This window comes from Astatotilapia calliptera, chromosome 10 (genome assembly GCF_900246225.1).
Source record: "Astatotilapia calliptera chromosome 10, fAstCal1.2, whole genome shotgun sequence".
Taxonomy (NCBI): Eukaryota; Metazoa; Chordata; class Actinopteri; order Cichliformes; family Cichlidae; genus Astatotilapia; species Astatotilapia calliptera.
Genome location: NC_039311.1, coordinates 27,119,338 through 27,144,932, shown reverse-complemented (window position 1 = coordinate 27,144,932; position 25,595 = coordinate 27,119,338). Strand labels below are relative to the sequence as shown.

The 25,595-nt window shown below is 39.0% G+C and overlaps 1 protein-coding gene across 1 annotated transcript; it reads left to right on the top strand.

Moving 5' to 3' along the window:
• The first annotated feature begins 1,824 nt into the window (after window positions 1-1,824).
• On the top strand, window positions 1,825-25,595 carry LOC113030778 (uncharacterized). The gene is made up of 4 exons (XM_026182484.1): window positions 1,825-1,960; window positions 23,881-23,959; window positions 24,432-24,489; window positions 25,001-25,595. The coding sequence occupies exons 2-4, from the start codon at window positions 23,921-23,923 to the stop codon at window positions 25,537-25,539; spliced, it is 636 nt and encodes a 211-aa protein (XP_026038269.1). The 5' UTR covers window positions 1,825-1,960; window positions 23,881-23,920; the 3' UTR covers window positions 25,540-25,595.

The following is a 25,595-nucleotide window of genomic DNA, read 5'->3' as shown; positions in this document are numbered from 1 at the left end:
GAAAAAGCTTGAACTTAAGTTGCTGGTTCATCAGGCAGGAGACCATGGTTTGTGCTTTAATTTCTTTCAATCCTAGCAGGAAGTGCAAGTAAGGCATTAAAAACTGCTTCCCAATAGTGACACCACACTTCTGAAAATGACAAGAAGGAAATAACAGCACTGTCTCACTAATACATTGGTACATCATGGCCTGTATACATTACATTTGTCTATAATGCAATGATGTAATGGATATGGTTATAGTACTACATTACATTGCAGTTACTAATTAAACAATCATGTTGTTACTTGCACAACAAACCGTGCCGTGAAAAAGTATTTGCCCCCTTCCTGATTTCTTTCTTCCTTTTAAGTATTTGCCACACTTCAGATCATGAAACAATTGTAATATTTGACAAAGATAACCCAAACAAAAACAAAATTCACTTTTTATATTATTGTTGTCCTGCTGCATAACCCAAATGAGCTTGAGCTTCAGGACATCAACTGATGGCCAGACATTCTCCTTCAGGAGGTAATCCTGTGCTTACCGATACCAGTGGCACTGACAAAAATCGTAGGATCCTCCTTTCTTAGAATGAGAACTGCACAAATACCACCAAACAGAAACGGGCAAGGAGAAAACAGGAAAAAGAGGACAAAGACAGGCAACAGTGGAGGCATGGAGGCCCTGACAGAAGCGATCCAGGAAATATTTCCAACCTTGAAGCAAACCGAAGACAGATACCGCAATTGTGTCTCCTTCAGGTTTAGCTGTGGAAGAATTTCATGGTTATGTGCTAGCTTTGAAACCCCCCCTAAATCCTCATAGTTATGAGAAGTTAATTTTGTTTATGGTTATTATTATTCACTGTACTTCTGTTTTTTTTAAAGTGTCTGTAAGACCTTCTAGATTAACCATAACTAAGTCTAGAATTTCTATGTTCACATGATCTAAATGTTATTCCAGAGGTCATAGTCCTTAAGATTAAAAATATACCAGCTCACTTTCATTTGTTCATTCCTAAACTGAACCTTCTCCATACATCCCCCAATCACAATCACATGCCTACACAGACATTACTGATTATGAAAAGGTACAACAAACTAAGTTGAATATATATTTAGGTAAGGATATTGTTAAGAGCATTTCCAAATACTTCTGTTCAGAGTTATAAAAACAGTTGTTGGCTAGAGGTCGTTGTAAATGATTTGTGCATATCGTCAATCACTGGTTATTCTCATCCTTCAACTCAATGTTTTATTTTAAATTACTCCACTTTATCCATGTGGTTGCACTTGCTAATTTTTTGCAGCAGGCAAAACAATTTGCATGAAAATTTGTAGTTTTTACTGCGAGTCAACAATGCCAATTACTGCATCAACATGCCACCAACAAGCTAACAAGAAAAACTGCACAATCACTGCATTAAAAAAAATTGGCGCAGCTTTCTGGTCTGAACATTGAAGCCACTGCAGACACAATTAAAACTTCCATTTTTCCCCACTAGAGTCAAATCCACTGGTTTAAAGGAAGTCATTGGCTCTTACTTTTTTTGTTTGGCGAGTCATTTATGGTAAATTATGGTCCTTACGGGAGTCAAAAAGCAGTCGTCTGTAGTTAAGAAAATAATGCAGTTAAAAAATGGTCTCAACTTCAGGCTTCAAACGAGACTCTGCCAACCTTGCTTAGTTTTTACGTTGTGATTCCTTGGCTCTCTCTTATTTTTCTGTCTATTCTTTTCTCTGTTGGATTCTCTTGGCCTTCTCAATTTTGGTTACCAGCTTTGCTTGTGTGTCTCCTGTAGTATTACCTCCTGTGTTTATCATCCCACCTCTTCAGTTTCTTAATTGTTCCCACCTGTCTCTTGTTTCCAGTCACTCTGACAAAGACAGAGGCTGAGACGATGCTAACAGATTTTCTCTGCAGTTTTTCATCAGCTGAGCTTCTCTAGATTTCCAACTGCCCAGTGGTCTAAAGGTAAATTCACGGACGTGCTTTCATTTTGTTTTAACCTTTCCTTTCCAGCCTTTGTGATGTTTTGCCATCACACAGGCTCAGGGTTTTTACTTGTCCTTACAGCAGAGGCATTTCTGTGGCAAAGGGAAAACTTCTGAAATGCACAGCTGCCATTTCAATTTTCTTTTTCTTTGTGAGAAATAAGAACAAACAATTTATATTTCCCTTTCCGCCCACCAAAAACCAAGGTTTAGTTTGGGCCCAAAGGTTTCTGCAACGACTTTTTAAATTGCATTCTGCTTTGTGCAAATAGTTATTTTTACCAAGCAGAGAATGAGAAATAGAAAATGCATCACTTGAGTATCTACTTTTCCATGTTTCAGCAGAAATGTAACCTCTTCTCCACAGGGGAACTCTTTTTTTTCTTGCAACAGACGTTTATCTTTTTCACACGAGTGACTTCATTAAGACATTAAACAGCTCTGTAAGCACAAAATTCCCTCTCCATAACAGCAGGTCGTTGATGGCACTCTGTACACCCTGACATCATTGTAAAGAAGCTGACAGTGATTAACATGTTGCAGGACAGGCAGGTGTCTATGGCGCCACTTCTTCTTCGGTTTTGACACATTTCTGGCATCTCTTCCATACCTTTGATCTGAATAAGTACTCAGTTTGTGGCCCTCGTGTCAGCTGTCTTGTTGACAAGCTCTCTTGGGGAACACAACACAGAAAAACAGCAGCAGTGCTGATACTATTGGACCAGAGATCCCAGCAGATAATATCTAATGCTTTTATTCCACATCCTTCAGGTTAGTTGACAATGACTTCAACTTCAAATCCTTTCAAGGCTAGTTACAAATATCATAATGAAATACTGTTAAATTCTCCCTCAAAAGTGTGCACTTAACATGATGCCATATATTTGTTATTATTTATTATGATTCCACATCAGTCTGTTTCAATTATGCCTCATAACTACTACTAATAACATTTTTAAATTTAGTGTATAGAGATTATTGCAGTTTTGGAAAAATTGCAGAAATTCTTCAGTAGAATAAAAGATTGTTCAAAAGAAGTTGAAGAGTCAACTTCTGGTGTGAAATCCTAACAAAGTTGGCTAATGTAAAGTACCAGGATGAAACTATGTGAAAATTGAGCAACATTGTTCTCAAGCACACAAAATATGGCCTTTGGAGATGGAGCCATGTCTGTGGACAATCTCAGCCTGACCTGCAACATCCTAAGCTCAGGTGTGAACAACCACACAGTTAAGATCAAGATATGGAAGGTCAATAAAGGCAGGAACTAACTCATTTGGCTGGACCATGAACTCCTAGAAGAAGCAAACTTCTTAACGGTGGGGTGACAGACAAGCAAGATGGGGCAGACTCTGTTCTGAAGATATTTGAGATGAAATCAGAGCTTCTATAGCTCCAAGGAGATCCACCAACGCAACAAGTTGCTCAATTCGAGCATCAAGGCGATCATGGCTCAAGAGTTGGGAGTTCGCCTTGTAATCGGAAGGTTGCCGGGTCGAGCCCAGGCTTGGACAGTCTTGGTCGTTGTGTCCTTGGGCAAGACACTTCACTTGCTGCCTATTGGTGGTGGTCAGAGGGCCCGGTGGTGCCAGTGTCCGGCAGCCTCGCCTCTGTCAGTGCGCTCTAGGGTGGCTGTGGCTACAATGTAGCTTGCCATCACCAGTGTGTGAATGTGTGGATGACTGGATGTTTAAAGCGCTTTGGGGTCCTTAGGGACTAGTAAAGCACTATACAAATACAGGCCATTTACCATCAAATCATTGCTGCTGTATGGAGCAGAGAAATGGAGAACAAAAAGCCAACATGTGGAAAGTTCAGACTTTTATGATCTAGTGCCTAAACCAAATTCTCTTGATCTCATGGCCAGAAAAAAAGTCAACTTATGGCGGCAGACAGAGCACCAGCACAGGGAAGGCTCGGCCACACCCTGAGAAAACTGGCATCAGATGGCTGTAGCCAACAAGGCGAAATAAGAAGGAAGGTCTGTGAAAACATTTAGCAGCTCGACATCGTCGTAGACATCAGAGTGGCAGGACTGAGATGGGAACAGGTAGTAAAGAGGCTGCAGCCAGGCAGTTATCAATGGCCTAAGCTTCAGGAAGAGGAAAGAGCCCAAGGTGTCTCACTATTTCAATGGCTGTAGAGATGCAGCTGGTGAGTTTTCTGTTCATCTTTTACTGAGTAGCTTTTAGATGCATAGTTATCACCAACGAGGACGATACAAGATCAGATCTTAAACTAAACCGTATTTGAACAGGCTGTAATGTGTATATTAATCTACGGTAAATTACCAACTACGATATCAGTGGATGTGTAAGCTGAATTCTTCAAGTAATTTCCCTCTCTGAGACATTATGCAGTATATACAGCTTGAAAGAGTGACTACACACCTTAAAAGATAAAAGAAGCAGGACAAAGATGAAAAAAGAACAGAGGCTGAGGCAGCTTGTAGATGATACATGCCCCAGTAAGCAGTGAAGCCCTGACAGCTTTCACAGCTTTGAGAAAACATTATCCAAGAGGGCCTGCAAGAAGAAATGTGCCAGGACCTGAAGACCATCCACACATTACACTGCTGTCAGCTGAGGGCCAGCTGTGCTGACAACACAAGTCCACATGAGCAGGAAAAGAAGCTGACATGCATAGTAACACAGTTTAGTATGTTTGCAGTGTATTTTGTAAGAGGAAAGAAAGAACTGCATCTGATATTTTTTCTAAGTGGAGACAGTTTTTCCCCCTCATATTTACAAGAGAATAAATTACTTTTCTATTTAGCACACAGATGATGTACTGCTGCATGTGTGGAGGATTTAATACCAAATACATTTCATTGTTTTTTTTTCTTTCTTTCAAATATTTTCCTAAAGCTCTTTCAAGGACATCTGCAGCAGTGTTTTTTTTTTTCCCCACCAGGAGTCAGATCTGTTACTTAAATGCAATTTAGTAATACTACGCTGTTAAAGTAACCTCAATTACAAGCAAAACACTTAGAATGTTACTTAAGTAAAAGTATGTCAGTGCATAAAAAAGGCCACTATGGCTGTTGTTCTTTCAATGATTGAAAACAAGGATTTGCTGTTGTAGTTGGTCGAGTCTCTGGAAATCACAAAACTGGACTCAGAAACAGATCATTTAAGAGTTAAACAAGATTTATAAACATTAGTTATTAGATTTAGATTAGATGATCTGAAAGATTAGAGCTAGCAGTGGACCAGAGGCCAGTTTTACGAAGCAGGATTTTGGGCCCAGTGAGATAACTTGTTCATGCTTTTCTGTGATCGCTAACAACACTGCTTTATTCACATAAACATGCTTATAGCTAGATTGATAACTTTCTGGGACTACTTGGTCTGACCGATTACTTTAAGGCAAGTGAGACCAGATAAGAACGTTCTCCGTAGCTCAGGCCCCACAGCAGGTTCTAGTGAGGTTGGTGTTGCTGGCTGGTGGCAGATAAAAATTAACAATAACGTGAGCAACACACTTATCATGGTTAGTGGAAAAGGACCTGAGGAACTGCACCAAGGCCCAGTATGAGATAAAGAAGGCTTTTTGCAAAGCTCTTCTAGAAAGCCTAAGAATTAGAAAGATGAAACTATAAATTAGCATAACAGTTCCCACTTTAATAGAAGTTTTATTAAGTAAACTAGATGAAAATAATAAATCCCATAACTAATTTTCATAGAATATTTGTTAAAACTATAAAAATAAATAAAAGCTTGTGAATGAAGTGAATACATGATTAGTTTTATAGTTTACTCTAAGCACTTTATATCTGTCTTCATAGCCACAGCACTTACATGGGTCTGAAGCAAACACCAGACTTCACTGACCATTATTATGACTGTCTGTGCACTTAGATCTACACCCAAGCCACTGTCTGCATTTTCCACTTCTCATTGGCTTTTTGAGAATTATAAAATCCAGAGAAATCTGTATAAAACCACAGGAGTTTAAGGTAATCTCAATCCGTATCATAGTCTCTACTTTCCTTTTGGTTTGTCTCAGTACTCATAGCAACTTGAGAATCACAAAGCCCACTCAGCTTCAAATACCTTACACAGGTCACATCTGTCTGTCACTATCATGGTACACATCTGGAAGCCAGGCGTGGTTTGTTAGGAATTCTCCATCCTGCTCACCTGCACTGGGGAATAACGTGCTTTGTTTGATGCTGAACCAAATACTTCATCTCCCATCATAGCCTTGATGGATCTGCTACCAATAGCTGTCTAGTTAGTGACCTGCCTACTGAACTCTGTTAATGTGTCATGAAATGTCACAGAGGTTGCCTCTGCAGAATCGGAGCCTTTTCAAAGGCCTTCTGAAGAGATAAGCATACCCTGCCAGGCTGACTCTGGAATACAAATGCCCATTTTAGCATAGGGAGGTGAAAGGATAAAGATAACACAGAGTAAATGTGTCAGAGAGTGGAGCTGGGAGGAATGTGGCCCTTATGGGAAAGCCAGCTAAGGAAAGACGGGTTGCTGGAGATAGCTATGTATGCATGGATGTGGACAGACAAACAAAGAGAAATACAGGGAAGAGAAAAGAGTCAGCATTTTGTTAAATAGAATATTTTAGGTAGTGTTGTGTGCAGTTTTAATGAAAAAAAAAAAACAACCCAATGCATTTTTCTTACCTTTAAAATGGAGTTTGCATGTTTTCCCTGAGTCTGCATGGATTCTCTTATCCAGCTTTGTCTCGGTTCAAAAGCATACATGTTAGGTTAGCTGTGGATTTTAAATTGGACATACAGACCACACCTATTAGTGCAATGATAGACTGGTGACCTGCCGTGTGTGTGTGTGTGTGTGTGTGTGTGTGTGTGTGTGTGTGTGTGTGTGTGTGTGTGTGTGTGTGTGTCTATAATATATATATCTCTGAGTCAAAGTCTTGTAGTCAAAATCTTTTGATGACTTGGCCTTTGGGGGGATTTTAAGGGTTTCCATTGTATTCTCAGGGTGTTCTTTATCAGCTGCCATCCAGGCAATGAAGCATGTGGTTCAGTCCAATGAGGCTACAACATAAAACAAAATTGTGACCTTGCAGTGTTGATATGCACTCCATGTCAACATTGTAAGGTGTGATGGAAAAATAAACTAATTTAATAATAAAACAATATATTGGACAACAATCAAAATATACTGAATGTAGTGACTACAAAGTAAACTAAAGTGAAAATAACTAATGGTGATGTGTGGATCTTACGATGTGTGACTTGCCATCACAAACCACAAGATGTCCTTTGGCAATATTGGGCAAGAGACAACAGTTTGTTTGTTTTTTAAACTACAAAGTCTACATAAGGAGTTTGGAGAGGTGGTGGTGGCACAACTTGTTGACACATCAAGTAGGGACCTTTTGCATCTTACCCTTTATTTTGCATTTTTTTTCAGCTTTCTGATTTTTCTTTTTCAGTCACTTTTCACTTTTGACTGGTTGGTGTTGGTGGTTTGGGTTAAACAACATGCTATTACCCACGTTCCATCACCACAAGAAACCGTTTTGGTCGGAAGATTGATCCTCACCAGTGGCTCTTACAGAATAACATTTATTGGATGGGTTTTCAGTGGTCTGTGGACTAGTCTGACTATGAACTGTCTTGTGCTGCTGGGTGCTCAGAGATGAGCATCCAGCAGACAGATCAGCAGTTTGTAAAATACTCAGACCAGCCTGTCTGCCAGGTTCAGAATTACTTAAATCATCTTTCTACCTCATTCTGATGATTAGTTTGACCTTCAGCAGGTCATCTTACCATGTTTGCATGCCTAAATTCACGGAGTTGCTGCTATGTGATTGGCTCACCCAGCCAAGCATTTCAATTCAGGTGTTCAAATCATTTCCATGTCCACAAGTGTATAAATTCAAGCACCTAGGCATGCAGACTGCTGCTACAAACATCTGTGAAAGAATGGGTTGCTCTCACGGGATGCTTGGACGCATTGCTTTGACAACGACCACACACATCAGAAGGCACTAAATTGTAATGGAAAACCAGTCGATCAGAGTTGAGTTGTAGCAAGTCGATCCAATTAGGTACTAATGGAAAAAGGGGGCTTTAATGCTTTAGCATACCAAAAACATTTTGGACAATTTCATGTTCCCAGGCCACGTCACTATTGGCTCAGTGGCTTAAACACACCTACTAACTGTGTCCAAGCACAGTTTGGAGATGGCAACTTCCTGTTCCAACAGGATTGTGCAGCAGTGCACACAGCAAGATCCACAAAAGATGGATGAGCGAGTTTAGTGTGGAAGAACTTGACTGGCCTGCACGGAGTTCTGACCTCAGCGTGTTCTGTGAGGCCTTCTCTTCCAACATCAGTGTCTGACCTCACAAATATGTTTCTGGAAGAATGATCAAAAAATCCCATAAACACTCTTCTAAACCTTGTGAAAAGTCAGATGAGTTGAAGCTGTTACAGCTGCAAAGGGTGGATCAACATCATATTAAACACTATGGATTAAGAATGGGATGTCACACATGTTCATATACATTTATAAAGCAGAAGAATAAATACGTTTGGCAACAGTGTATGTCTTTAGGTGGTATAAAATTGGCACTTTAAGAAATTTGTCTGCAGGTATTCTACTGTAGGTATTCCTGGCATTGCTGAGAAGTAGTTTTACATTACTTCCTATAAAAATAAGACAGGGCACATTAAACATTTCACCTGACATAAAGATGTCAAAAAAATTACTTTAACAAACACGATACCAAAATAAACCACAAGCTTTTATTTCTATTCATGGAGCCATGTCATTAAAAACAACGAGGTAAAAGGAGAGTGACAGTGTAAGGAGAGGAACTGACAAAAGAGGGGCTTAGAGTCACCGCCTGGGGCGAAAATATCAGTCAACTCTTCAGAAGTTTAACTCCAACCACCCCTGTGATCCCGAGTGCAGGTTTCTCAGATTTCCTGTCTCATATGTTCGCTCACCAATCCTATGATGCATATTAAATCACCGGGTGAATAATGAAGCTAATCTCCCATAAATTAGAGAGACATGCTGAATTCCCCGCAGGTTCAATCACCATGAATATTAAAGCAAACTCACAAGGTTACAGGGGAAAATGGAAACAGGGAGGATAGGTGAAGAAGTATGAAGAATGAAGGACAAAGAGACAGCAGATAAAGAGGACGGCTCCTGGCTAGAGGGGAAAGCTGTCTTTATAAAGTAATGTCAGCGATGACCGTGTCATGATTTTGTGTACATCTGAAAGCAGGGTCAGATATGGGGGCAATTAAATTTCCGCTGCTGCATGCCATGAAATTAGGAAAAATGGAGTGTAAGCTGCTGAAAGGACAGTTATGACATTCTCACTTTACATTCTCAGACTACATGCGCTGTTTGCCCCCTTAATATAATTGAACTTACTGAACTAACTGAACACTGATAAGCCAATGAGGCAACAGTGACGTGGCCTCACCGATGAGAAGCTCTATTCTTAGTAGCAGAGTCGTCATCATCATTGGTTTGATATGTTCTAATTGTACAATGGTCTGTATGCTCTAACAACTTCTCCCGAACACAGGTATCTGTAAATGGGAACACCTGAAAGCATACAGAGCAAACACAAGCCTGTACAAGGACAGTCTGTGTGGAATTTAGACATTTCTCCCTTTCGAATTGTAAGAATCTTCATGTTGGTGAAGGACAGAAACATTCTCATTTAAAAAAAAAAAAAAAAAAGAAAAAAGAAAAATATAAAGCAATAATATAACTTTTAATATATTTGAGATGAAAACAAACATAAAAGCCATCATAACCTCCCCATTTTGCATTTTAAAGCATCTACATCAGCATTTTGGCTGCTGCTGCCATATATTAGTTTGTAGCCAGATGGATGTTAACATACTTGGATGACAGGTAGGAGTTTTCAGTCATTTGCAAATGGTAGCAAGCATGCAAGCAAGCTGCATCTGTAGTCACAGAATCATAGACAAACTAATTATAGAGGTCAAAACTGTTTTTGGTAGCGGATTGTAAACATCCATTTTATTGTTGCAAAGTTTAATATCTGAGGATTGTCAACCTCAAGTGGTCGCAAGAGGAACTTACATGCTGGCTTCATTTTTGAGCCCTGGAGGTTGCAGGTTGACTTTTATAAACAAGACATATTGAACATAAAAGCTCAGTTACAGAGTTAAGACACTTAAAGACAGTCCAATTCCAATATATTCTACTAGTTTCATTGTATTTTAAGGATAAAAATGTTAACTAAATTCTTCTGGGGTAAATATTCAGTGCAAGCATCAAAAATTCAAAAGAGCCACAAAAGGAGACTTGCATGTCAAGACTTTCTTTTATTGCATACGGAAAGAGAAAATTTACCATCACTGATTGTTTCTGTGGCTGGTTTTCATTCTGTATAAATATTTTATCAAATGTATTTTCAGATTCTAAAATTACCACCTCCTTCTCTCTGTCCCCGTGTTAGAATCAGGACACATTTCAAGTAATTCAGTGCCATTTGACTCATTATAACTGCATCAAACAGCAAGTTAAAGTAGCAAAATAGATCTTAATTTCTGCAAAAATTGCAGCTATTTCTCAGAGAGTAAAATCTTCCCCCAGTGGCACAAAAAACCAGGTCAAAACCTTGCATTATGTCTGATGCCAGGCTCTTATGTGCAGTGAAAAATTACACCTTCACAAAGGGAGACGTGAACAGGTGGAAGTGGACTGGCACTAAATGAGTGGAGAGATCAGGGGGGATTTTGGAGTAGCGGAGGGAAGCATATAGCAGATTACTGATCGGAATAAGACATTCATGTTTTCAAATAGGTACTTCTCCCTGCTTCAGTGAAGTTTCCAATTTTAGCTGTTGGTTCAGTTCAGAGGATGTCATCTGAAGTGTGTAAATAAGATTCACAGGGATGGAAGTGGAGCTTTGTTAGTGTGTGTTTCTGTGTGGTGGTCTCTGTCCCAAGCAGCAGGCTATGACAGGAGTTATTTTCAGTTAAACTACCTCCATGCTAGCTTTTCCACAAAGTTAAATGAAACTTAGATGTTCACGGTGCATACAATGCTAATGTACAGTGCTAATTCAGTGACACCCCCCCCCCCCCCCCCCCCAAAAAAAAATGTATCATTATGGAGACATAACATCACAAACTGTGCATCTATGGTTTAGGATGCTTGAGCTTGTCAAGTCATTTTCAATTGCATTCAATTAGTAATCAGTCTCCTCAGTAGCTTTCATAAACCTCATCTCACTTATCAGGCTGTCAAGGTTTAGCTCAGCTGTAAAGCTTTCAGGTTACACTTTTGTGTGTTTTCTAGTTTTTACAGTCCCTTCTACATTCTTAGTTTATGCTGTACTTTTTACCTGATTTTTGAACCTGCACGCGTTGTTTCCCTTTGTTATTGCTTTTCTGTGCCTTAAGCCACACGCATTAAAGAATTTTGTGTATCCTGCATTTGGGTCCTCCTACCATGGAGTCTTTTACAGGTAGCAAGCTGCACACATAAACTGTAAGGGTGCAATGGAAAGAAACATGTGTCTTCTAGTCAGTGCTAGATTACATGCTAATAATATACAAAAATTGTACTCAACGAAAAAAAAGCACATTTCCTGAAATGACTGTTACAATAATCCATTCATACTATCTAGTGACACTGAATACCATGTTAGATAGTATATTCAATTCAATTCACAGCAGCAGACACCTCAAGGTAAAAATCCTACAATAACAGAGTGAAACCCCAAAAATCAAACAACCCTCCTTTGAGTAAGCACTTGGCGACAGTGGGAAGTAAAAGCTCCCTTTTAACAGGAAGAAATTAGAGGTATTGCAAGCAAGATGGGACAAAACCCCCCCAAAACAAGCTGTGGAAGAGAGCCAGAGCTGAGTAATAACTAATGATTAAATGCAGAGTCTTGTGTAAACACACAGTTAGAAACGTGAGTGATGAAGAAACAGAGTATTATCAGATTTTATGGGGCAAAAGCTCTTTATTAGTGCTGCTGAGAATTTGTGAAATTCATAATTCCATAAGCAACAACATCTACAAGGACCAGAAGGAAACATTTGTAAAGCAAGCACTCAAGTTTAAGCCTTCATTTCAATCAGGATATGCAATTTATGAATCTAAAAAGCTTTCCTTTGATTAAATCTGTTGTCTGTCACATCTTCATATGCAAAGAGGAATCCGGTTAATTCCAAAGGCTTGGAGTTTGGCTGGGTTGCTAACATAGAAGTCCAGGCAGTATCTATCCATAGGGTAATTAATATTGCTGTCTGGGTAATTGCAACTGCAACACTTAGTCTTAAAAAAATTTGTTATTAAATAATTTTGAGGAATATGTATTTTTTTTTTCTTGGGAATTTGTACTTATATGATTTCAGAAAAGCAGAATATTTTTCTGGTAATGTCCCTGAACCCCATGTTTTTCTTTTATTTAAACATTTAATTGCCCTATTACACCATGAAAGTGGTTTCCGTTTGGATCAATTACTTGCGAGACTTTCAGTGTTTTGCTTTTCTGCTTCGCTCGAATCAAATGTCAAACTTCGAGTTCAAGTTCTGTCTCCCTAATGCTACGACACTGACAACAGAACAGTCAGGGGTTTACTCTGTAATTGTTACCTTTTGTTGGAAGAAAAAAACCATCATAACTGGCATCCCACGCGATATATGTTGCTTGTACACTGCTGTATGTGAATGTAACATTACAACGAAAGAAAAAAAGATGAGTCACTTGCTGACTTTTGCTTCTCTCTTGTGATGTATAATCGGATAATGGGACGGCTGCGTGCTCTCTCCTCCATCTGGCATTCCCATATCCTCAAGTCTTAATGCCCCCATCTCTCTCCTCTCTCTGTTCACACTTAGCCAACTCACAGCTGGGCTCCCAGTGAGGAATTCTCACTTTTTGTGGCTGGACACATTTATGCATGACAGAATAGACTAATGTTTGCAGGATGACTCAAGTTTGAACACCACATTATCTGCAACCATTCAAGTACAATGCCAAAAGTTTGAAATACAGACTAATATATGCAACACGGGTCCAGTTCTTTTAGTGGTTCCACCCGTGTGTGAAAGAGAACACAGGAGTCTATGCAGTCCGGTGAAAAACTAAGTACACCCAGTGATTCAGTCTCTCACTTTATTGAGTTTTGGCCCATTCTTCTTTACATTTCCTCAGCCTGTTGAGGTTTGCAGGCATTGTTTATGCACAAGCTTTCTTAAGGTCCTGCTACATCATTTCAGTCCTTTTGAGGTCTGGACTTTGACTGGGCTATTACAACATCTACAACACATTTTTTTTTTTTTTTTCAGCCACTAAGTGAAAACGACAAGAAAGATTGACTACAACTGGCAGTTTCTCTTTGCCAGCATAAAAAGGATTTGTTTGACATTGGTTAGGATGTTCAGGAACAGAGATGGGTAACGCGTTACTGTAATCCGATTACTTTTTTCAAGTAACGAGTAAAGTAAGGGATTACTGTTGCAAAAACGGTAATTAGATTACCTTTACTTTTCCGTAGGAACGCTGCATTACTGCGTTACTAAAACTGTGATTTTTTTTTTTTTTTTTTTTTTTTTTTTGCGAGAGTGTCTCATGACAGTGACGTAAGCAAGTGCGACATTGTGACAACAGCTGTGTGCAGATCAACAGTGGATCATATATCTACGGGAGAGAGTATGAGCGTGCAGCGTTTAAAGTGTGGAAGTAGTGACCTTACTTTGAGTTTGATTCCATAAAAAGTGACAAAAACATTAGCGTCCATCGTGCGTGGAAAGAAAACTTCTTTTTACAGCGAAAAAACCCCCTAAACTTCCAAGCAAGCACCGAGTGCGCTACAACGTAATGGGAAATTCACAGAGAAACTGCTGTATCCTTCCACTGACCGCTGCGGCACACCTGCACCAGGGTAAACCTCCGCCTACCTAACTCCTGCTTTACAGGTGAAAATAGAGCAAAAGGACTGCTAGTCTTTGATTTGATTTATTTTCTGCTGTGTTTTACTTGCATCTATTTGAAAGACTGAGTGTAAACACACAAAAAAAATATTTTATGTGCTGGAATGTGCAGAAAATAGGTTTAAATATTAAACAAATTTCTTCCAGTCAGAGAATGTTGCATATAATTAAATTTTTGCTTGATGCATAAAGTTAAAAGATTAAAATTAATAAAACTATAAAAGTTTTAAAAAGAGACTTTTCCATTTGATTATATTTTGTATGATGGATTATAGTAGAATTGGGCTGAAAGATCTATCGCTTTATCACCTATTCAGGTTGTAAATCGTGTTTTTAAAAAGTAACTAAGTAACTAAGTAATTAATTACTTTTGAAAACAAGTAATCAGTAAAGTAACGGGATTACTTTTTGGGGGAAGTAATCAGTAATTAGTTACTGATTACTTTTTTCAAGTAACTTGACCAACACTGTTCAGGAACAATCCAGGGACCACCAAGGCTCAAGCCTGACATTAAACTACCAGGACATGCATATTGATCTAGTTGGCCACAAAGACAAAAGGTACATTTAGAGGAGAAAAGGTGAGGCTTTAAAACCTAAGAACACTTTACCAACTGCAAGTATGGTGGCTGTTTTGCTGCCAGTGGTATGGGTACCACTTTGATTTCAGTCCAGTTCATTTTCATTTATATGGCGTCAAATCAGAAAAACAGTTGCCTCAAGATGTTTTATACTGTAAGGCATATATGACCCCACAATAATGCAGAGAAACTCCCAGCAATCACATGACCACCTATAAACAAGCACTTTGGTGACAGTAAGACTGGTCAAATATTGAGGCAAATATTATGCCAGAAGACTGCTGATGGCTACCAAAAGCATCTGGTTGAGGTGAAACTTACTAAAGGATTATTAGGGATAATTGTGCGCATATTAGATGACTTTGATATTTGCTGGGTCTGTAAATGGATGTTTTACAACTTACTGAATACAACATATTTATTTTGTAAATCGTGTTGCCTGTTGGTAAGAAAATAAAGCAGGGTCTGATTTAGTGGGGCCCAAGTTGTGTTTAAAAGAAATGCTATGAGTGTCACCTGTAGCAGTCTCTTGTTCTGTAGAGAGAATTAATGAAACTATTTTCATCACAGGTCTGTTCATTTGATCTCAATTGGATCACAAAAGGGAGTCCGTTATTTTGAATTCCGTATCTTTAGTTCACTCGTTACCAGAAGGATTTTTAAACAGGTTTCCCCATACCTGTGCGCTTTAATGAGGCATTAACGGCTTCACGGGTGTCTGCGTCATGACTTTGTGCCGATTCTGGGGAGAACAAGTCCTCTGGTTTCTCTGAGTTTGATGCTCATCCCAATTCCATTTCCAAAACACAGTGTGTGCACTATCCACTTCTAAGTGAGAAAAAATGAAATCTATTAACTGTAATCCCAACAATTTTAATGAGATTCTTCTACTCTTCAGTGCTCTAAAGGGAATCCAAGAATTGATGGCTGTTGAAGGGACAATGTCTGATTCTTTTAATTGGTGTTCATGTTTCCAGCTCTAAAATAACAAAGAATATGACCTGCTTGAGTTGAGACACTCGACTTTGGAGAAATCAGAGTAAAAAACCTCAATGCTGCACACAGATCTCCTGAGCGCTGTGTTGCCATCACTTAATTATTAAACTCAAAATGCTTGCGATAAGGCCGGGGTTTAATTCCTAAGATCCTTGTGAAAAACCTCCTTCACTCCTGGAAGAATTGCACGGCTCTATTTTCTGTCTTAAATGAAAATCAAATCATTCATTAAAATAAAATAGGGTTGCCCAATTTTCAGGCTATTGTTTTTGTAATTACAGGTTTTAATTCAATATAATGTGAAATCTCTAGCTGCGTGCCCTTCGCTACAATGGAGTAATCCATCCACCCACCAGCTCATTCAAGGCTTTGACAGAAAGCAGCAGTTCTCGGCCCACCAGCCTGTGGAGAATCGATTAGCTCTGGCTGGGGAGGAAAAAAGAAGATCACACTGACAAATTTGCAAAAGGCAACTCCACATAGCCACAGGAACACACTCAGTTGCTATGGCATAGTGTTAGTGATGCAGACCAGCTCTCGGGAATGTGAGACACCTGTTTGCAGACACCAAAATTTAACAGCACCTGTGATCTTTTTGACTTCGGCCACGAGCTGATAAATCTGCTGCATGTCCTCACTGTCGTTGTGGTATAGGGCAAAAATAATCAGCCCTCATAGCTTTTAAAAATTATTTAAATATTCCAAAAACAGACTTTCTACTGCATTAGGGTACACTTTGCTTGCACTGCATTGGGCCCCTTTAGGCTTTTGCCATGTGATTGGCTGACAATACATTAGCAGTAAAGAACAGGTATACCTAATGTAGTTTCAATGTTTCAATGTTGTTCTATGTCAAAGAAGGTGCTTTGAATTTGTGCACAGTAAACTGCATAAGTTGGGTAAGCTTAAATTAATTTAAAAATGGGATTACTTAAATCTTTTAAGTTCATGTGACATTTTTTTTTCAAAAGCTACTTATTTTTATTTCACTTGGACAAACTTGCTGATTAAGTTTGTATATTTAAAAAAACCCAGTATAACTGTACTTGTTTCAGGAAAGCTGTGGGTTTACAAAATATGGGATTGTATTTCTGTTGAACTGTGCACACCACATCAGTGAGGATGTCTGCTGTGTTAGCTCAGACAGTTTCTAACTTTAAAATGGACGTGATGTTTACATTAAGTGCTAAAGAAAATGACATTAACTTTAAAATAAAATTTAAAAAAAAGCAGTTCCTTGAGACTTCATCCAAAACTGAGTTAATTCCCCTAGACTTATTTGGTTTCCATAGTTAACTTAACTCATCCATTTTGATACTGTTAAGGCAAAATTAGTTGGTTGTGCTGATGTTATAGGCCATTTTTAACAGAATTATGATAAATAGCATTACCTGCTGTGTGCTACACACCATCCCAGAAATGTGTGCTTTAGTGTCAGTGAGTGAGTGAAATTAATCTGTGTGCCTTTAATTTGTTACTTAGCACCAGCCTGCATTGTTACGAATGCATCCTCTTGTCCTGCCATGGTTCTGGGGTTTTGTGTGCTTTAGGCTTTGGGTTTTGGTTACTGTTAGGTTTTGTGTGCTTTTGGTTTCTGTCTTTGTTATATTATTAGTCTCCTCTGTTTTCCCTTCTCTGGACACTGGAAATGTGGTTTCAGTGTTTTTGAGCTCTGCCATCTTACTGAAGTTTAAAGTGTGGGAGTAAACTTGCAGACAGTCAGTTATCTTCAGAGGTCCACTTCATTTGGAAAAACCAAAATCTGATTTGTTCTGTCTGTATGTTACAGTCTCACAAAGAGAGATCAGTGTATTTCGAGGATAGATGAAGAATAGGACTGTTTTTTTTTTTTTTTTTAAAAGTGTGAGACAAGTTAAAGTAAAAGGATTAAAAGAAGGTGAAACCTGCTAGCACATCAGCTGCTGGTAGAATAGATTAGCTCTTAGAGCATTATTAGTATTCCTAATCCTGCTGCAGCTGCTTGTTAATTGATCATGCATCATGCTGCTTCCAGTGTTTATGCTCCTCTACCTTGGGGTCTGTTATAACTGGTTGGAACTCTTTACAATTAGCGTGTCTGCTTTAGGTGGGTATTTCAAGTATTCAGTTTGAGATTAAGTCCAACATTTCCTGGTGACCTCCAGCCTCTACAGCCAAAAGATCCCGGTGAGAGAATCTAATGAGATTTCAAATTGGTCATATACTGTAGCAGACAATATGGTAAACTACAATTTTAAATAGGTTCACTGTAGCTTCAGCCTTCACAAACCCGCTCATTCATTTGAGTCGCTAAGGCTGATGAAATGGAGCTGATGCAAAGAGCTCTGCCAAAATAACACAGGGTTGTCTATGAAAGAATAGAACTTGGCTCAGTTTTTGTCAGAATGCAATATCATCTGCCGAGTCTCTGCAGGAGTCAGTCAAATAAATGAGCACACATGCCTGATGTAAACTCCTCAGCATTAAAAGTGCTTTGTGGTGTTCTGACAAGGCTTAAAAGTCATGGATCTGCTACTCAAACTGGGCTTTCTGGATTGTATTTAATATTTTTTGTTATTGTCATTAATATTTAAAAATTCCCTTTCATACTGACGTGTTAGAAGCTTCTGTCTTGTATCATCTCATCTGTTTCCCACTATTTATAGTTAGACTGGCAGACGTGTTATCATGTTAACCATGGCTGGGGTATCATATAATAAGGTCACTGTACAGTTCGCATAATTAATCCCCGAAGTGCCAGTCCCTGCTCTTCAAGCATTTTATTTGCAAGGTGCAGCCAATCAGAAAATAGTTCTCTTAAAGGGACAGTTCCTCTTAACCTTTTAAGTAGGAGGAACCCTTGAAGATGTTTCCTGAACTGAGCTGTTTACTGTCATATTTCAGGCCTGTTTATAGAAGGAAATGACAAATGGGTGTGCACCAGAAGTAAGGGAGGTCTCTGCCTATGCAGCTACCCTTAAAAAAAGCCTCATAAATAGGGAGGCTGTCAAATGATGTCTTTATGGGGAAAAGAGTTAAGAGGGAGAAGGTAGAATGACTTGTTTCAGGGAACTGATGAAATGAGACTTACTACAATATAAGGGCTCATGCAGCGCTGCTCAAATAAAAGTTGAGCTGACTTTTAAAATACCCACCTTCACATTCCTAAACGTGTTAAAAGGTAGACTCTGATCTGCAACATTTCCCTATTGTCCACAGTTGGTGTCCTGCCAGTGACAACACCAGCAGAGCACGTTTTCCAGTGGTCTCACTGTGTCTGTTTTACTGCAAGACTACCATTGAAAATTATTGTTGGATGCGCAGTAATGGTGTTGGCAATAGTTCTTCTGCAGGGGTTGGTCCAAGAGCATTTCCTGCACATCACTTATTCCCTTTCACTTTCCTATGCAATAAAGGTAAAAGTTACGACGTCAAGTCAAGATGACAAGATGATTAAATCTATCCTCCGGCACTAACAATGGTTTTAAACATTTTAAAAACACTGGCTTATTGTGTCACAACCCTATTAAACAAAGGTTCCCATGATACAGGGGCTGTTATGTGAACAGGACATATGTTTTAGTGAACTGCCTCTGCACTCTTGTTTTTCTGAAAGTATGATGAGCTAGTTATTATCGGTTCCTGCTGCAGTGTACAGCCATCACTGCTTCATTATGATGCTGAAGAAAATGAGATAATTTTCAGGCATGCTCTGGGGTTAAAAGGAGGGTCCTTTTGTATGATTTCTGGGTAAAGCTTGTAATCATTCATAATGGAAGATAATGGTACCCTCGTATCCGTGTTCAGAAGTGCTGCCAGGAAAATGCAGCAACTGGGCAGTAAGTTTTAAAAGTTCTTAATTGCCCCCCACGAGATTTGTGCCACAGCCTGTTGACAGCAGCGATGGGGCCAAATCGATTGGCCGTATGTTGCTGTTTTTAATCAAAAGCCTGCAAGTGTTAGCTAACGTCTCACTCCACACAACACTGTAACAGTTTCAAAACCTCTGCAAAACATTTTTCTAATTTTAAATATAATTTAAAGGAGGTGTGTCTTTTTTTCAGGCAACAAACTGAGGCCCACAGTAACATTTCCAGACCTTCTTTTTAGAATCTATCAACGATCTTTATCTGTAACGTGGCAGGGAGATGGAGGTGCATGGTAAATTTATACAGTGTTTAATTTATTGATCTGAGTCAGCTTGACGTTTGTGTTTCCATATTAACGTCGCAACTCTCTCAGAAGGCATTTAATTTGGTGTTATCAGAATCACTAACAGGAACACAGCTGTGCTGTCTCATCAGCTATGCTGAGGGGAAAAGAAGGAAAGCGAGTCGGGACCCTAACAAATCAGCTGCAAATGACAAGACTGATTTGATTTTTCATTTTGGCATTGGAGAGGAGCACATTTTCAGGCTGAAAATGGAAATGGGCACATTAATTCATTAGCATGAAATATAACTTTAGGTGGAATTCAGAGTTGTTATCATTCCTCTGGGGAGAGGCAGCAATGTGTGGGCCCTGCCGCTTAGATGAAAACCTCTGCCAAGGTTGTGCAAATTGAGTAAAAGCGCACCCTGACTGACACACAGGATAGATGGCTGCTGAGGTTGGCAGTTTGCCACTGAAGTCATACCCTACAGTCCTCTATCCACTGCTTTTAAATATAGAAGACCATATGTCCAGAGCAAATGGAAAACGAGAGGACTAGTGCCAGGAACAGTAATGAGACGTGCGACAAACAGGCCTGAGATTTAGTTCTGACATTTGATTATCCAAATGCCTTTTTATTGTATTTTGTTTTATTTATTTTGTTTGTTGTGATCCTTGAAATGCATTCATTGTGTCACTGATTACGACGACTTCTCGGGTGTCTGTCATCCGAGATGCAATGTCTGTTTAATATGTTATAAAACTGAAAGCTCAAGAGTCTACAGCCAAGCTAGCAGCTCTGTGAAGCTCAACGTGATCAAAAGGCATTGATAGTATGCTGACATTTAGCAAATATGCTTTTTTCTATGTTTATGTTCTGTTTTTTCTATATTTGGCATATTATTAATAATAATGATAATAATGATAATAATGATAATAATAATTAAATGTATATTAAATGTATATTAAATGTATAATTAGTGCTAAATGGACCACTTCTGAGGCTGATAGCAGACCTGGGACACAGATTTGCTGTAAAAGGACTAAAACCCTTGTGATTCGATTAACATTGTGTAGTAAGGCTGTAGTAATTGTTCTAAGTGGGTGGACTTAGTTGATAAGGAGCCGAGGATACACCATTCACACTGGGTCTGAGAAGGAGACTTTTAGGACCACATCACAGACAAGAGACTGACAACAAGACAGATGAGGTGAGGGCAAAGACACAAGTTTTGCACTATTATTACCAAATTATCATAAATATGGCTAAATATATATTTGCATAAGGTAAAATGTTCAGGTTCTGCAGCCTGTTTCTCAAAGGAAATGATACATCGTATGATAACAAACAGGGTTTTTTTTTTTTCGTTTTTCACACTTATTTCAGATATGAAATCTTGTTTAACCTTGCTCATCTTTTTTTTTGATACACATCAGTCTTTGTCTTTTTAAAATAATAATATAATCTATCAACACAATGTCTGCAATTATAACCATTTCCAACCAAAATTGTTTTAATGTGTTTTACTTTGAAAACAAACCAGAAGATCCATTAAAAGATATTTCTGTCAGTTTGGCTCAAAATAAAAGGTCGAGGCTGGCGTGCTAAAAAAGGTTTGAGGCACTTTGTTTTTGCACTTGTACAAGTTTCTGTCTGTCTTTGCAAGGACCAACAGTAGTTACCCATCATGCTCAGATTAAATTTTTCATTTTCTTATGGTCCCGGGTTGGTTTACCAAGTATTGGAGTTGTTTTGGATTGCCAGTGTTATTAATTCAAATATTTTTTGTGTTTCTTTACCTAGTATTTTTATTTTTTTTTCATGCATTTTGTCTCCTTTAATGTATTTAGTCCTGCTGATCCTAATACCTTTAAAATTGAGTTCTCCTTCTGTGCTTGATCCTCTTGCATGAATCCTCCTGTGTTTAGTTCCTTCTTGTATCTTTGTTTTCACTTATCTCCCTTCCTGCTTATTTTGAGAGTTAATATTTCTTGTACTTTGTTTTTAGTTTTGTTTCCCTTGGCTTGTCTTCTGTGACTTATTTCACCTGTTTTTCATTCTACTCCTGTTTGTCTTCACTTCCCTGATTGCCCTTCTCAGTATAGTGGCTCATACTGTATACTTTCCAGTGTTCCCCTAACATTACCTTTGAACTACTGCCAGCAGTCTCATAATAAATTGTTCAGTTTAAGCTCATTGTCTGAGTCTGCGTTTGGGTCCTCGTCTTCTGTTTCATTTTGAACTCATCATCAAGCTTCGGTTCATGAATTTTGGGACCACCAAAAAAACCTTTTGGTTTGGTAAAATTTTGGCTTCACTTTTGAGACCAGACTGTGACGTCGGACCCCAACACACACGCACGCGCGCGCGCGCACACACACACACACACACACACACACACACACACACACACACACACACACACACACACACACACACACACACACACACACACACACACCCCGTGGGTATAGTGACACACACTTATTTTATTATAGCCGTGGTTTCGGCTTAAACGCACGGGACACAGACACTCCCGCTCAGTAGTCACTCTGCTCCCTTCCTCAACTGTCACTGAAACATAAGAAGAGTCACAATCGGCCACTCGTTCCAAACACCTGTTCAGCCCCGCCTCTGTGCCGGTTGTGGTATGACAGAATATACGTGTGTCAATGAGAGAGGCAAGTGTAACACTGAAGATGCAAGGACCATAGACAGTGAACGTGCATGAAGTCAAAATACCTGGGGTTAAACATCCAAAGAAACAGACAGTGCAGAAGAGAGGACAAGAAGAGGGTACAGGCAGGGTGGATGGGTGGAGACAGGTGTCAGGGGTGATTTGTGGTGATGACCTGCTATGATGCATGGTTTGGAAATGGTGGTACCCGACTAAAAGACAACAGGCCGATTTTCTACGATTTTCATTGGTGGTGACCAGGATGGAGGAGATTAGAGATTATTGTATCTGATGACAGCTTGGGCTGAGCAGTTTAGATGATAAAGTTAGAGAGGAGCTAGAAGAAGTTAAAGTTAGAAGATTGCAGAAAAGATTCATGGATGTAGTGTAGGAACACATGCAGAGGGCTGGTATAACATATGAGTACATTTGGTGAAATGAGCTTAAGAAAAGAGATCTGACGGACTCTAAAAGACAAGAAAATTAAAAAAGACTTTCAGGCGGATGCAGCACTCTTGAAATTACTAAGATATTAGGGCATGATCATCAGGTATTTTGTTCCAAGAAGTCAACAGGATCACAAGAAAAAAGATGCAAAATAGCTGCTGAAGATTTGAGAAGACTCAAACGTGACGCTCCCAGGAACCCATTATCCTTAAACGTTGTCTTACCCTGAGTTCCCAGAAGTGCAAGCGCTCAGAGACATGTCCGAGCTAAAGAATACTGAAATGCAAACACCACGGATGTGTCATGACTAGGCCAACAAATATCTGAAGACATATTTTCTTTTGTAGCAACTTTATTTTCTTTCTCTGAAACCAGTTGAGAGTTTCCTTGGCTGTGTGCTTGGGATCATTGTCTTGCTGAAAAGTCCACTCTTGTTTCATCTTCACCATCTGGGTACATGGCAGAATTTTTTATTTTTATTTTTTTAAATCAAGAATGTCGTGATACATTTTTCCAGTCATCCTTCCCTCCTTTATATGAAGCGTGCCAGTGTTATATAATGAAAAACAGCACGATCCCACCTTCAAACTGACCTGTTGGTCTGGTGTTATTCAGGTCATATGCAGTACCTTTTCACCTCCAAATATAGTGTGTATGAGGACATCAAAAGAGTTCAGTTTTGGTCTCATCCGACCAGTAGAGCGTGCATAGAGGCCATGTTGGTTGAGTGCATTGTGTGTTTTCTTTGAAACAATTGTACCTGTTGATTCCAGGTCTTTCTGTAGCTCTCTACAAGTGGTCCTTGGATTGTCCATCATTTGGGACTGAACCAACTGAAATCAGTTTACACTAAATGCCAGAAATGCTTTCTAATTACTGATATATCTTAAGTGGTGCAATGACTTTCTATGTCTTTTTTGCACCTGTTTATAGCTTCGATACAGTTTACCTGACATTTCTCATTATTACGCATAACTCAATTTATGGACATCTATGGTCTGACCTTTTTGCATTTGTGGATTTGATGGGTTTTTACCCACATCTGGTAAGAATTTGATGTCAATGGCACTTTTAGAAATATATTTACTTAGAAAATTGGTGACATGTTCAATTCTTGTTTTACCCAGTGTAAGTCCTACACTACGACAACCGACTGAAACCAACCAAATGGCCATTATGTGGTCTATGTTGTGGATACATCTTCTTGTAAGTGGCACAAAAACATTTTTTGATAGGTATGATAATCGTACTGTTAAAGTATGGGGGGGGGGGAATCCATAAAAAGACAAAAATTAATTTAATTTAATTTTAATTTTATATTGTGAATCATCTCTATAGATATTTCAGATTTAGGTATTGTAAGATCCTGTAAGGTCTTGCTCTCCCAAAGTAGGTAAGGCCAGGATTAAGGTTAGGGTTGGCGCACATGACGTCGGCAGGTTAAATACTCAGCTTGACTTTAATAACATTTTATATTGACCAAGAGCACTGTGATTGTTTAATAACAAACTTAGTCCAAGTCCTTAATAACTTCCCTAAAAAGTGTTCAGACTGTAGTTGATAAATTAGTTTCTATTGTTGCTAGGCAACTGGTTTGTTTACATCTGATTGCAGATTGCGCATTTTTTGATGTTGGGTGACTTCTGCTCTTCTGTTAAACACAACTAACACTTTGCAGGGCATCTTTGGGGGAAAATCAGCTCTCATGGAAGCAACTTCTGGCCAAGATGCTCCAGGTAAGCGGTAACTTTGCTGTAGCACAGTGTTTGTTGCATTCTGTGTCGATGACACACTGTTAAGCCTCTCTGTGGAGATCACCAACACAGAGCTTTCAAAATGTTAGTACTGGTGAACACTCATGAAGTCATTCTCACATTTTATTTATTGATTGCAGCACTTTGAATTTGTAGAGATAAAAATAAAGACTAATTTTCACCCCATATTCTTAAACATTTTTACTGAAAAAACAAACAAACAGCCAAACTGGTGTATCTGTACACATACACGTGTGTGTTTGTTTTAGCTGGGTTTCAGCCAACTGACTTAAGTCTTGTTTAGAAGAAATTCTTGAAAAACTTAACTTTAACATTAAGCATTTGTTACTGGATTTTAGTATGAAATAAAAATATGAACCTGGTGATGCTTTTAAAAAAAAATAACAAAGAAACCCCCCCAAAAGTAAACCAAACTTTCTATCATTTACCTGAGGAGAAATATTGACCATATTTCTGTGCTATTGCTCCACAGCTTCGTTGAAAAAATATTTGCTATGTCAAATGCCAAAAGCTTGGGCTGACCTGCCTTCATATCACGGACCTCCGGCACCTGGCAGTATTGGGGTCTATACAAAGAGGACTGGAAGGGAAACCCTGCGTTATAGGGGCTACATTTATCCATCTGCTTCAACAGAAATGCCCTTGACAGCATTTCAGCACCCATTCACATGTGGGTGTAAGAGAAAATTGACCAACTACAAAAAGCTGCTGAAGGAGTTAAAGGATAAAGAAACTGAGGCCGAAGAAGTGACAAAGTTGATCTCAGAGATTCGAAAGAACAGAGAAATGCTTGGCCATGCGACTACGTCGTCTGAATTAAAACACTCGATCCAAGAAGACAATGCAGCCACCAGTGGAAGAGAAATCGAATCAGAACCTACAGGTTCATTAATTCAGCATGTGGAGTCTGACAACGTTGATCCACTTCAAGAAATTCTTGATGAAAGCAAGCCCGCATCTCTTGACTTGTTTGACGAATTTGAAATAAGCTACAATGAGTGGCCATTTTAGCATGCCGTAGGAGCCGGAGTGTCTTTGGATTTTCAAATAAAATATTTGAAATCTTG